Here is a 13,958-nt window from a genome sequence, read left to right as displayed (position 1 = left end):
TATATTCTATTTTAAAATTACAATTTTTAAAACCTGGTAAGATAGCTATAACCATTTCAGTGTTTCTAAATAACTATAAGGCAAAATACCCATTTCAGAAAAAGATTTCTTAAAGAATTGTTTTAAAGTCATAAAAAGAATATTTAGTTAGGCAGAACTTTTCAAATAAGAAATAATACCAGTGGGGTAAACTACGTATTCATCAAATATCTTAGTTAATACCAGATTATGACATCACCATTTTTAGTTTACACTACAAAAGAAAGGAGATTAAGCCAATACAGTCAAAAAATGACTGACAGAGAATAACATGACTCAAGGAATTTCTGGTACCAGCATTTCCTCCACAGTACAAAATGAAAGTCTAAAGCACCCTGCAATACATTTTGAAAGAAGGGGGAGAGGATTATGTATGTAAGAAGCAAAGTGTGGTAAAAGAATAGTCAAAAAGTTTACTTACTTTTACAGCCCATGGGAGCTCAGCTGCAGAGGTTCCACTGATTAGCAAAGGACTACTGGTATCATGCTAAAAAGGAAAATATAGCACACGAAGGGCTGAAATCCTCATTTCAATAAAAAATGACGAGGAAATCGTGTTTGGATTTAAACACTCAGACAAAATGCTGGATCTCAATACACAAAGGACACTATTTAACATTAACTCAGGCTTTCACTGAAGTACAAATGAAACAAAAACTGTATTAGCTGTGTTAGCTGCATAAATGACTGTGGAGCACTAACTAAAACATGTTAAGTCTTATAGAATAAATCCTATTACACCTGAAATCAAAATAAAATGAAGATATGGTTATCTGAATGTAACAAAAATATTTATGGCCCTGTTAACTGATGACTTTTCCCCACAATATTTAAGGAAAGCACACAGGGACAAGCACAACTTAAGATTTCTAAGTCACAAGGACAGGAACCTACCAATAGCATGTCCAAGTTATTATGTTTATTTGCTTGTAGAGATGGCTATATTTGAAAATGTTTACTAATAGTATATAGTTAGGCAACAAATCCCTAAATTAACCCCCTGACTCCACAATTAAACTCAGAAGTATAGAAATTCTCAAAACTGAAGTTAAATTCATAATACTTAGACCAAATACTTTTAAAATACTGAATTTTAAAAACAAGAAGAGCTATGAAACTTGTGAAAAAAGCAGTAAGGTGGGGAGGACTAGCCCTATCAGATATAAATTATCAAATATGATCACTGAAACAATGTGAGATCAACATACAGATAAACAGATCAATGGATATAAACAGAAAAACCCAGAAAAAAATAAATACATATGAGAATGTCATGATTGAGGTGGCATTTAAATCAGTATGGAAAAGACTGATTATTCAATAAACATGGTAGTCATCTTGAAGAAATATAAATTTGAATCCATACACACCTTACATCAGGATTAATGTCAATGTGAACAAAGAAATCATAAAAACCTTAAATTCAAATAATTCATTTACATTAAATACAATATCTTCTTTATGGGAAAACAAATTACCACAAAGTCAAAAGACAAATAGCAAAATGGGAAAAAATATTTGCAATTCATCTAGACAAACAACTGTTTTCCTAATATACGAAAAGCCTCTTGAATTCAATAAGACCAAGAACCAAAGAAAAATAGGCAGAAGTTATTAACAGACATTTCACATAAAGACAATGTAAATGGCTCATAAGCATGAGAAAAATTACTCAACTTCACTTCATAAAACCAAAAGGATAAATTAAGACTACACTTACATTCCACTGGTCACCTACCAAATTTACAAGAAACAAAAGTTTGACAACAGTAAGCTGGAAAAAGTACACTCAACCAACTGCTGGTGGGACTATGAACTAAAACAACCACTATGGAAGACAAGTTATTATAAGTGAAAATTACAATGCACAAACTTTGAAACACCAATTCCACATCTGAGAATTTATGCATATATTTCTGCACATGCAAAGTGACAGATTCAAGGTTTCTATTTATTGCAGCAATTTTTAAATAATAAAAGACTGGAAACAAGCTAAAAGCATATCAATAGGAAGTTAAATAAATAAAAGTAAACAGAAGCAAGGAAATACTACTTTCTAATCACTTGGTATCAGTTTTTAAAATACAATTTAAATTTAAAAGCATTTCTTACAAATCTTGGTGGAGGAACAGCCAGGTTCAAACTACTTAGTGAAACCTCCAATCCATTCTGGGCACATGCCACAAGACGCAAAGCAACAAAGAATTCCTGAGAAAGAAAAGTATGACTGTTAAGAGCATTATCCATCTACCCATTCATCCATCCATCCATCTATCTACACATCTGAAAATATAAAACAATTCACAACTACTCCAAAATTTTTATGTCTCAGTGAATATAATAGCACACTTGCTTTAAAAAACACTTGCTCTAAATACAAGAAGAGCTCTATGTACAAAGATATTCCTGATATAATAAATAGCAAAAAATATTAATATAAATGAGAAAATAAACTGATATACATGATATGGGAAATATACCAAGATTAATAATCATGTTTCAAAGAATATTTAATGATGGTAAGAAATGATTTTTATCACTTAAGAAAAAGAATCTTAGAAAAAAGTCTAGAAGAAAATAACACCTAGAAGAAAATAAATAAAAGGTTATCAAAAGTCATATCTGGATTTAAGATTATAAATTTTGACACTAGAACAATCATTCAAATGATTCAGTCACTGTTATTCCAGAAAAGCTACAAAGAATAACTATGCAACATCTGAAACAATTATATAACTGCTTGACTTCAAAACACTTACAAATCTCTCCCAAAAGTCCTTGGATTTTTGGCATTTGAAGCCTTAGTTCAAAATTTAATTAGTAAGTGGGAAGACACTGAAGCAACTTGTTTTCAGCTGTTCTCAGTTAAAATCAAGTCTCAGAATAGGCATAACAAAAACTTTTTACTCCAGTCATGATTACTTACAATTTATCAATACTCTAGATACAGCTGCTGATTCTCAAATCTCCTGTTCTCACCTACAACTTCCTTACTCAATTCATAACCTACTCATAGAAACCTGCAGGTTGCCTGTTCATACAGTACTTTATCTTCACTAATAAATATCTTGAAAAAGTGCTATTTCAAGATCTCCCCTTCTCTTTTCATTCACCACACAAGCTTCTATGCCATTTGACTTCAACTCCCACCATTAGCCAGAGAAACAACTGTCACAAATTCATAGCTACAAAATACAATAGACTCTCAAAAAAAAAAAGAAAAAAACCTCAACCTACTTGTTCTTTTGGCAGCCTGGACAGTATGATCCTTCCTGAAGCTCTCCTCTACCAGCACAGCTTCATAAAGCTGTCCAAGTTCCTCTCTGACCTTCCAAGTATCTTCTGTTGGAGCCTTGTCTCTTCCCATCCTTGAAATGCTGAACTCTAAATAACCCTTTTACTCTTGTCATTCTGCATGAGATTCAATTCTCTTAGATAATCAAGTCCACATCCCAGATAATATGGATGGGCTCTGAAGTGAAATGATACTGCACTGAATTCTAGTTCTACTACTTGTTACGAGGCCTTGAAATGAAATGAAAGTCGCTCAGTCGTGTCCGACTTTGTGACTCCATGGACTATACAGTCCATGGAATTCTCCAGGCCAGAATACTGGAGTGGGTAGTCATTCCCTTCTCCACGGGATCTTCCCGACCCAGGGATCGAACCCAGGTCTCCCGCATTGCAGGCGGCTTCTTTACCAGCTGAGCCACCAGGGAAGCCCTATAAGGCCTTAGGCAAGTTTAAAAAAAAAAAAACAAACACCTCTTTAAAAGGGGGGCTAATTCCTTACAATGTACTGTAAGGAACAAAATTTAAAACCACACTATAGGAAGAAAGCACTATTATTTTTGGCTCATAGAAACTCAGTAAGTATTGGTTTATGTCCTTAATTTCATATGTTAATTCAAAAATCTATTCCTTCAATGCAAACATCAAAGTTTAACTGCAGATCCATAAATCCCGCCACCTGGATATAACAAAGGCAACTCAAACTAAACATCCAAAGACTAGGAGTAGCAATGAAGAATTTATTTTACTGTTAAGTTCCTGAAGACAGGGATCACATTCCATCACATTTACTTCTGTATCTCCAAAGCCTGGCTCAAAATAGGTACTCAACAAATAATCTGCTGACTAAGTCTAGAGCACCCTGGATGCTCACATGAATTTAGTTTTCCAATGTCTCCAAGGCACCAAATCGGCTCTTCTGGCCAGGGGGTCAAATGAGGACTACAATCTAGCCTTGGAATCTTAAATAAGAGACTGGGTATTCTGACCCCTCATCTAACTTTTCCATCCTTTTTCTCAGTCAGCTTCAGTTATCCCTATAGGGGGAATTAACTTTGAGTAGTAGTGCTCAGCCAATGTATCAGCAAGTATCAAGCTTTGAATTTAATCCTGTAGAACTCTGAAATCTATCTCCAACAAGTGAAACTTTAAAGTACTCTAATGGTGTCTAATACCCACAACCACTTTCACACAGTTCTGGCCCAAGACTGACTTCTGGCCTGTAAACCATTTTTTGGTTTATATGTTAGCAATAAAACCTAGACCAGAATATACCATACTTAGATTTGATTAGCCAAGAGCTTCCCTTCAAACGTACAAGGCAATCCCATCTTAACACATAAATAATAAAAGCCACTTTTATTTATAACCCTGAACACATAAGAAACTTAGTAAGATACAAAGAGTAAAGTCTCCCTGAATAACTAAGAAAAATAAATCCCATGTTATTATTTGAATGTATCCCCCAAAATCCATATATTGAAAGCTAAACTCCCCAAAACAATGGCAGAGCCTCTGGGAAGTACTTAGACCATTAGGATAGGGCCCTTATAAATGGGCCTAGTGCCTTACAAAAGAGGGTTTAAAGAAATAACTAGCACATTCTGCCATGTAAGGATAAAGAAAAAGTCTGCAATCTAGAAGAAAGTTCTCACTAGAATCATGCTGGCAATTTATCTTAGACTTCCAGCCTCCAGAACTGTGAGCAATAAATTTTTGCTGTTTGTGGTATTTTGTTGTAACAGCCCAAACTGACACTCCAGGAGAACGAACGTCACCAAACTCTAATCTTTGGGAATTAGGTACTTTAATGTCTAGTGATTGGAAGTATTTTCCTTATTATAACACTTGTCCTTGCAAAACCCTAATTTTGCAAAAATGAATTTTTAGTTTAAAAATACAAAAAAACGGCTGGCTATTTTTTATTCTGAATCACTCAAAAATTGTTCATGTCAGTCTCTGATTCTTACTTGTTTGTTCAGGATACCTTTCCCATCTGTGTCAGCTAAATCCCAGATCTGAAATTTAGAAGAAAAGAAAAGTATCAATCTATATTTAAAACAAAAATCATCTTACAGATAAATAAAATTCATGTAATTGACAACCTCATGCTCTTTGGTAGTCAGATTTAAGAGTTGTAGAATTAAAAGCAGAAAGAAACTTTGACGATCACTTAGTGTTGCTGCTACTGCTGCTAAGTCACTACAGTCGTGTCCGACCCTGTGTGACCCCATAGATGAAAGCCCACCAGGCCCCCCTGTCCCTGGGATTCTCCAGGTAAGAACACTGGAGTGGGTTGCCATTTCCTTCTCCATCACTTAGTGTAACCCTACACAAAGATATTAAGGTCCAATGAGGTTAAGTGACTTACTCATGAACATCCAAGACATCAGGGAAAGAAATGAAGCCCAGGTTCTAACTTTCAGTCCAATGACTTTTTTATTAACCCAGATTCTAAGTCCAATGCTCTTTCTACTAGAATATGCTACCTTGATTTTAGATCCTTATTAAGATGATATTCTTTCTTATGGGTAAGCTGAAATAGTTAATGTTTATTTGTGAATAATTAAATTATTAACAATTATTTTTCAGGGTTGAATACATATCAATATCATACATAAGGATTTATAAGGACATCAAGCCAAGAGAGGGACTTTCCACCTCTTTCTGCTCTTTCCTAAGCCTCTCATCTCCTAGTCTATTTACCACAAATTCAACACATTTAAGAGACAGTTCTAATAGAGGAAGCAGGGAAACAGCCAATTCTGAGTGGGTGGCAAGGTTCCCAGTCTGCACTGTTGCTCCCCACAACACTCAAATGTACTATTACTTCCTCATTTCATTCTACTAAAAAGTAATTTGTTTTCTAAAAATCTGAAAAACACCATATTTTCCAAAAAGATAAATCACTACACCAGAAATTCCCTCCATTGGATTACTGTAACTGCTTTCATGACTCAGTTCTAAGTTTCTCGAGATGTCTTTTGAATTTTATCCAATTTACCTACACTAATAAATATTCATTATATCTAGTTATGGATACAATGAACAAATACTACCTTTCCAAGTACCAGGTCTGGAAGTCCTGATTTTTTTAGGAATACAGCAGCATCAGAAGCCAATACCCTTCCAGTATTGCCCGTATCAACCTGAAAAAATATAAACCATAAGCTGACAAAAAACATAAAGACAAAATTATGATTATTTACCTGCATTCCTCCCTATGATTTGAGAAGTGAGTTTTTCAAAAAGAGAGCAGGAATCCTCTCACTAACAAAGGCCATGTAATATTCAGTTCAGTTCAGTTCAGTCACTCAGTTGTGTCTGACTCTTTGAGACCCCATGGACTGCAGCACGCCAGGCCTCCCTGTCCATCACCAACCCCCACAGTTTACTCAAACTCATGTCCATTGAGTCAGTGATGCCATCCAACCATTTCATCCTCTGTCGTTCCCTTCTCCTTCCACTTTCAGTCTTTCCCAGCATCAGGGTCTTTTCAAACGAGTCAGTTCTTCGCATCAGGTGTAATATTCGCATCAGGTATAATGTAATATTGGAGACCCATATGAGAAGAGTACCATCTAGAGAGCACTGTCCATCTACAATGTGTTTTTTATCATGTCCATTACACAAATGATAAAACTGTAGCTTGGGGAATTCCCTGGCGAACCAGTGGCTAGGACTTGGCACTTTCATTTCTGGGGCCTGGGTTCAATGCCTGGTCAGGGAACAAAAAAACCCTGAAGCTCAGAGGATGTAGAACAAATTAGTGGAGTCATAATATTAACATATATCTTCTAATTCCAAGTCTTCTATAGGTGCCATTTAAATTCCAATAAACTTGAATGGCAATACAGAAAAAGAGCAATAATTTCTGGAGAGGTCTTCTGATAAATGTGAATAGCTGCACAGTTATCTGGTGGTTGTTTTTTTTTTAATATCTTTAAATAATTAACTTCTGCTTTTATACTTACTCTTAAGAAACTGCAACACTTTCTTAAAAAATCAAAGCAATATCAGTACTAAAACTAGCAGTGATTCTATTATAAACTTTAAGTAACATTTAAAAAACTGCTAAGTTCCTAAAGTACATTAAGGGAAACACATCATTTTAACTGATGGGGACTTTCCTTTAAGACAGAATGAGGTCACCAAGAACAGAAAAACAGTTAAAAAAATAAATAAATAAATAACGACTCTCACTTCTGTAGAGATTTCCTAAAGTAAAGTTCTATTTAAAAAGTCATGGGAAGAGTAACATGATACTAGGATATTTGTGAGCTGGCTGTTTTTCCACTTTAGTTAAAAGATTAAGTTTACTAAAACATATACAAAGCATTCCAGACAGACCAAACCCGGCAAAGAAGCAAAAGAGAAATCCTTTCTTTCAAGTGCTAGAACATGGGATAAATCAGGCACTCAGCAAACAGGAAAGAATTGCCCAATCCACATTTTGGGTAACAAAGAAGAACAAAAAAGGTTAGGAAATCAGCCTCTAGAATTCTCCACAACTCCTTTTCTTTGCCTACTCTCTGACAAGGGTTGGAGAAGAAAAGAAACATCTCTCTCCCCAGATAGCCCAAAAACAGAGGCACTGAGGGGAAACACTGATCAAACTCTGAAGAAAATACTTCTGCATTTCCAGTAAACATTTTTACTATCTTCCATTCTTTTGGCTACTATAATAATTAAACATAGCCATTCAGTCTTTGTCATCTACAGCCAGTTTATGTCTGCCTAAAGGCTCTGCCATAAGCTACAGGGCACCTCTTCAACAAAGGAAGAGTCTCAGAGCCTCATGGAAAGAACAATACCACATACTCTGAACTATTAACACTTTAAAACATAGACTTTTGGGTAAAGACTTCTAGGCTGAAATCACTTAGACAACTTTCAGACTATACTGATAGACCAAGTCAAAATTCCAGGACTCTGCATACTGGAAGTAGATATATCTCATGAAAGCAAACTCCTAACCCAAGATGCAAGAGAACACAAATTAATTACACAGAGCTGAATGAAGTGTTATGGAAAACTCAATTATGATTTTTTATGTGCAATACTGCTGGTATTATTTTTACTATTCTATTTTCTAATGGTTACGTGGAAAAGCCCTTTCTTAGTAAATTATCCCTCAATTTAGCAGGTGCTGCTTTGGTAATCTGAATGAAATACTTTTCAATGGTATCTGATTCGCAATGACCCTTCAGAAATCAAAAACCTTTAATGAATGTCCTTATCTTTTATGGCCATACAGTTATAAGCTAAATAATAATTTGTTCTCCTTTTTATCAGGATACAGTTGAGTAAACCAATGGTACAAAAGGAAGGCCATACTTGAAATGACTCTCTTTCATTCAGATAGAACAAGACGCTATTAAGGATCAGGGACTGACTTTACGTAGAGCCAAAGTCTACCAGGCCCCCACAAGAAGACCAGCCTGCTACATGGTTTGTAAGATCCCAAGTGTCTCAAGCACTAAAGCAAGGTTACTCAGAAGGCCAGGAACCTTAGCAGATATGGGAAATCCCAAGATGAGGTAAATTCACTCAAATTTACATGCACTGCATGTGAAATAAGAAGTGAATTTCTAAAGTTTGGATCTTAGTCTCAAAATAGAAGAATATAACAAAGGCTTTAAGCAGAAACTTATTACCTGACCTTATAAGTTGTTAAATAGTAAGTATACAACTTTAGGCTTGCAAGTCACACAAGAAGACCTATAGTGGTTCATTAAAACTTACTGCAATTATGTAGACAATAGGATCAAATATAATCAGACCAGCCTTTTCAGTAATCATGATCAGAAGGTGAAGAAATTATAAAGAAAAATGATTTGATATTTGGAAATGGGCAAATAATACTGTCTATGCTTTCAGAAGATTATCTGATCTATGGTTTGCACCTTTGACTTCTATGAACTAAGCTATTTATTTTATACTCTGTAGGGGTAGAGGTTAAATTATATAAAACTGATAGCAATGCAAATGATTCCTATCCATACCAATGAAATTAATTTTCTCTGATGGACAATATAAATCTCTGTAACTCATATTCCCATTTTTACATCTCAGTGGTTCTCTCAATAATTAATGAGTTGAAGAAAAATCTTTGATACATGTTCATTTTATATTTATATGAGTGCTATGGCTTCAACTTGATGAAAATTAAACTTTAAAACGTCTTTAAAATAACATAAAAGTCATGTCTAAATAACTTATAAATTAATTCGGATGTTTGTATCTGGATGAATATATCTAATGCTACATGGATTTTTAAGATAGATATTTAAGACAAGTGTTTGGGCTTAATTATCTTTCCTTAATTTTCTGAAAACTTGTTAAACACATTAATCAAAGCAGGAGATTAAAGCACAAGAAAATGAAAACAAGAAATGTCAAATTTATTCAGCAGGCTGAATACAATCAGGAGTTGAAAGTATATTCTCTAAGAAACAATCATCTTACCTGTCTATAGTATTTTTCATAAAGAGGATTTCCACTTGATAACTGAAATAAATAATTAGAAATTAAATGCTATTCAATGACTTTTATTAATATAATTACATTCATTCAACAGATACATGAAATAAAGATAAATACAATTAATATATCTATGATTTCAAAAAATTCAATTTTGTTTATTTTGGGCAGAAGGGAGAGTAAATAAAGGCAGCCATGTAGATTACCAAGAATTAGATAGACAAGAAACAAAACAGGAATTTTAAAACTGTTTTTGATATCAGAACTCTTTTCCTCTTGTAAAATTTTACTCAGAAACTCAACATTTAACAAATTATGGTGAAATGATTTGGTTATAGAGCAACTGAGAAGCCCAAAACCTTAAGAGTTCATCCTCTACCCAAATCCCCAAAGTACTGATGAACACAAAAAAGCACTTCAATAAAATAATCAAGTGAATATACAAACTAATGAACAAAAAAATATTAATATTAGATCTGAAGTGCTTGTAGGCAGGGAGTGGTGTTCAATTCACATGTATGTGTGGCTCACTCAGTCATGTCCAAGTCTTTTCAACTCCATGGACTGTACCCGCCATGCTCCTCCGTCCATGGAATTTTCCAGGCAAGAATACTGGAGTGGATTGCCATTTCCTCCTCCAGGGGATCTTCCCAACCCAGGGATGGAACCTACGTCTCTTGTACTGGCAGGCAGATTCTTTACCACTGCACCACCTGGGAAGTCCATTCAATTCATAATACAGTCTAAACGGTTCCTTGGTCAGCTGATGGACAGATATATTATCTCATCTGAAAGGCAGCTGAGGAGTATCAATGTTTGAAGGCTCAGGTTCACTTGTACATGAATGTGTTTAAGAGTGTTCTGGAATTGGGAAGGAAATACAGGAAGGTTTCATGAGGGTGACACCAGTGCAGAAATCTGAGGTATAGGGGAACAGGGGAGACGGTGATTCTACACAAAGGGATAAATGCAATCAACAGAAATCTGTTACATTTGTCGAGAATAGTAAGGAGTTCTAAATGGTGATAAGGATTAGAGATAAGATTATAAGGGGTCCCCAACCACATTCTGGTCCTTGGCCTATTACAACCTAGGCTGCACAGTAGGTGGTGAGGGGGAGGCAAGGGGGCAAAATTTCATCTGTATTTATAATCACTCTAGTAGCAGGAAAACAAGCTCAAGGGTACTTCTAATTCAGCGTTATGGTGAGTTGTATTATTACTTTATTATATAACACAATGTAATAATAATAAAGTTCACAATAAATACAATGTACTTGAATCATCCCGAAACTGTCCCCCTCCACCCAACTCCCCAGTCCATGGAAAAATTGTCTTCCATGAAACTGGTCCCTGCTGCCAAAAAGGTTAGGGACCGCTGTTACAGAAGACAAGTGATGAAGGGCTTCACCTCCCATGGTAAAAGTAAAGAAAATAACGATGGAAAAGAGGACACGCTCAAGCGCCTAATACTAGTTAACACTAATTAACTAAGTGATTATTTGTATGTGAAGAGGGAAAGTAGGATGGCATGCAGAAGGTTACTTAGGACAAAATTGTAATGGCCCTGTAGAGGACCTAAACACTGGCAATGGTGAAAAAGAAGGGCTTGATTTGAAGAAAAAGTTTTTAAGACAGATTTGACAGGATTTATTAAGCAGATGAAGAGACAGGAGAGAAGCTTAGAGGAAATACAAAGATAAACAGGGGAAAAGATCTTCAAGCATCAAAGTTGGGCCTATAGTCTTAAAAACTAGGCACAAAACTAGATTAAGACCAACATGTACTCAGTGCCCATTCTGAGAACACATTATACTAAGTGCTTTATAAATACTACCACACTTAATCCTTGTGAGTCATATATTATCTTCCCAGTAAGTAAATAAAGAAACGTGTGAAAGTTAGTTTTACTTGTCAATTTGGTGAGGCAAGAGTACCCCATTGTTTGGTCAAATACCAGTCTACATGTTACTGTAAAGGTATTTTTTTTTAGATGTGATTAACATTTAAAGCCATAAAGCAGATTATCCTCTGAAATGTGGGGAGGTCTCATCCAAGCAGTTGAAAGTCCTGAGAGAGAAGACTGATCTCCCCAAAGGAAGAAGTAATTCTGCCTTGAGATCACCTTCAGACTCAACTGCAACATCAACTCTCCCCTCAGTCTCCAAGAGGCCCTGCAGATTTAGGACTTGCCAACCTCCACAAAGACATGAATCAATTCTTTAAAATTAACTGGTCAGTGTGAGTGTCTGTCCTACTAGTTCTGTTTCTCTGAGAACCCTAACACACCAAGTTTCAGAGAGGTTACTTGTCCAAGCTTTTAAATGGCAGAGCCTGGACTTAAATGCAGATCTGTCCTACTCTAAGTTCCATACTCTTTCACATTACCAAGCTGTTTCTCAAATGCCCTAGTTTGCTCAGGACAGTACAATCTCTTGTCTCAACATCCCATGTGGTTTACCACCTGTCTAAGAGTTTTCACTTCCTTGAATGAAGTATTTTTCATTAATCACTATATTAAAATAAACCAAGATGAATTTAGAACACTTCTACTGTATTCATCTATTTTCTGGCCAAGCTAACAGTGTCTAAGTGTTCTAACCACTTGAACAAGTGATGAAATCATAAAAAGGACCAGTGATAATTCCACCTTTCCCCTGACTCTTTAGAGATAAAACATAACACCTTTCCAGGGACACCATACAGAAGACAGTGAAAAGTATCCTCAGACACAAGCAACCATGGACAGCTAACTCTTTACATCCTTTTGAGACAGCAGAAGAAATATTTGATGCTGGTGCTCCTGCTGACACAGTCAGTACAGTGAGATGTGCAATGGCCTGCAACATGCACCAGGCCACTAGCCAGCGAAGTAAGTAAGAAACTACAGATGAGGTGCAAATGAAGTATGTGTTAGGAGACAGTCTAAAACCTCGAGGTGGTTTTGTCATTTGTTGTATGGTATAATTCTAGAACTGTTTATTTTGTTGCTTGACAATCTTTATTATCACCCGATAAATCCTTTTAAGAACAATGAGCTAAAGAGAAGAAATTATACATTTAATACAAAATTACATACTAAAATTTCTCTAGAAAATGGATAGATAATTTGGATAAAACTTTGGAGGCTACTTCTATTTATCATGGCACTCTAGTGGCATCAGTATTAATGAGTTAGCTGCAAATGCCAAAACTTACAAATGTTTACATATATCCACAGTTAAAATTTTAAGGATAAAAATGGTATTGAAAACAAAACAAAAATATACTTAAACATGGAAATATGTGTTCCCTACTTGCAACCTGTCATCAGATTTTAAAGGCTGGAATCTTTCAAAGACTGACTTTATAAACCCAACCTAAGTGTCTCACTACTGAATATTTTTGAAGGCAAGTCCTCTAATGATTGGTTGCATATTGTTCAAAATCAGTGGGAAATCTTAATCAAAGACTAAAGTTCAATGAAAAAAGATAAAAAAAAAAACAAAAAAACTTCAGCTATTGAAGCTTTTAGAAAATACCAATTATTAGAAAGAAAATTTGCCAAGGCACTGAAACATCCCTCAAAAGCAATGTTAAGTACCGAACAAATTGAATGAGTTCAAACAGAACACGAGATTTAATTAAAGTAATGAATTCTAGAAGTTCCATCAAAAGTCTTCCTATTTTTAACTATATAAATTTATATTCTGTACTGGAATGAAATGAAATAGGAGAGTACGATTTTACAGCATCTAAATTTAAAGAAACATGTAGAATAATGATTACGTATCTGTTTCTAACAACATATTAGAGACAGATACGTCTAAGAAGCTGGCAAAATATATGACTATTACCCAGAATAACTATCCTGTTTTTGTTTCTAAATATTCTCATAATCAATGTCAGTTCAGTTCAGACACTGAGTCATGTCCAACTCTTTGTGACCCCACGGACTGCAGCACGCCAGGCTTCCCTGTCCATCACCAACTCCAAGAGTTTGCTCAAATTCATGGCCATCAAGTTGGTGATACCATCCAACCATCTCATCCTCTGTCCTCTCCTTCTCCTTCCACCTTCAATCTTGCCCAGCATCAGGGTCTTGAGTCAGTTCTTCACATCAGGTGGCAAAGGTATTGGAGTTTCAGCTTCAGCATCAGTCCTTCC

At 35.4% G+C, this 13,958-nt stretch overlaps 1 protein-coding gene across 10 annotated transcripts in view; it reads right to left on the bottom strand.

Moving 5' to 3' along the window:
* EPS15 (epidermal growth factor receptor pathway substrate 15) overlaps nt 1-13,958 on the bottom strand; it is a 140,222-nt gene that overhangs the window by 99,066 nt on the left and 27,198 nt on the right. For 8 of the 10 annotated variants that reach the window (XM_059884735.1, XM_059884733.1, XM_024989546.2 and 5 more), the window contains 5 exon segments: nt 9,799-9,840; nt 6,390-6,479; nt 5,301-5,348; nt 2,152-2,247; nt 461-526 (listed from right to left, as the gene is read on the bottom strand). In XM_059884735.1, the coding sequence (XP_059740718.1) occupies nt 461-526; nt 2,152-2,247; nt 5,301-5,348; nt 6,390-6,479; nt 9,799-9,840 (342 nt within the window). 10 annotated transcript variants of the gene reach the window in all.

The sequence above is a fragment of the Bos taurus genome, chromosome 3 (genome assembly GCF_002263795.3).
Source record: "Bos taurus isolate L1 Dominette 01449 registration number 42190680 breed Hereford chromosome 3, ARS-UCD2.0, whole genome shotgun sequence".
Classification (NCBI taxonomy): Eukaryota; Metazoa; Chordata; class Mammalia; order Artiodactyla; family Bovidae; genus Bos; species Bos taurus.
The sequence above is the reverse complement of the archived record's forward strand: the minus strand, read 5'-3'. Positions and strand labels throughout refer to the sequence as shown.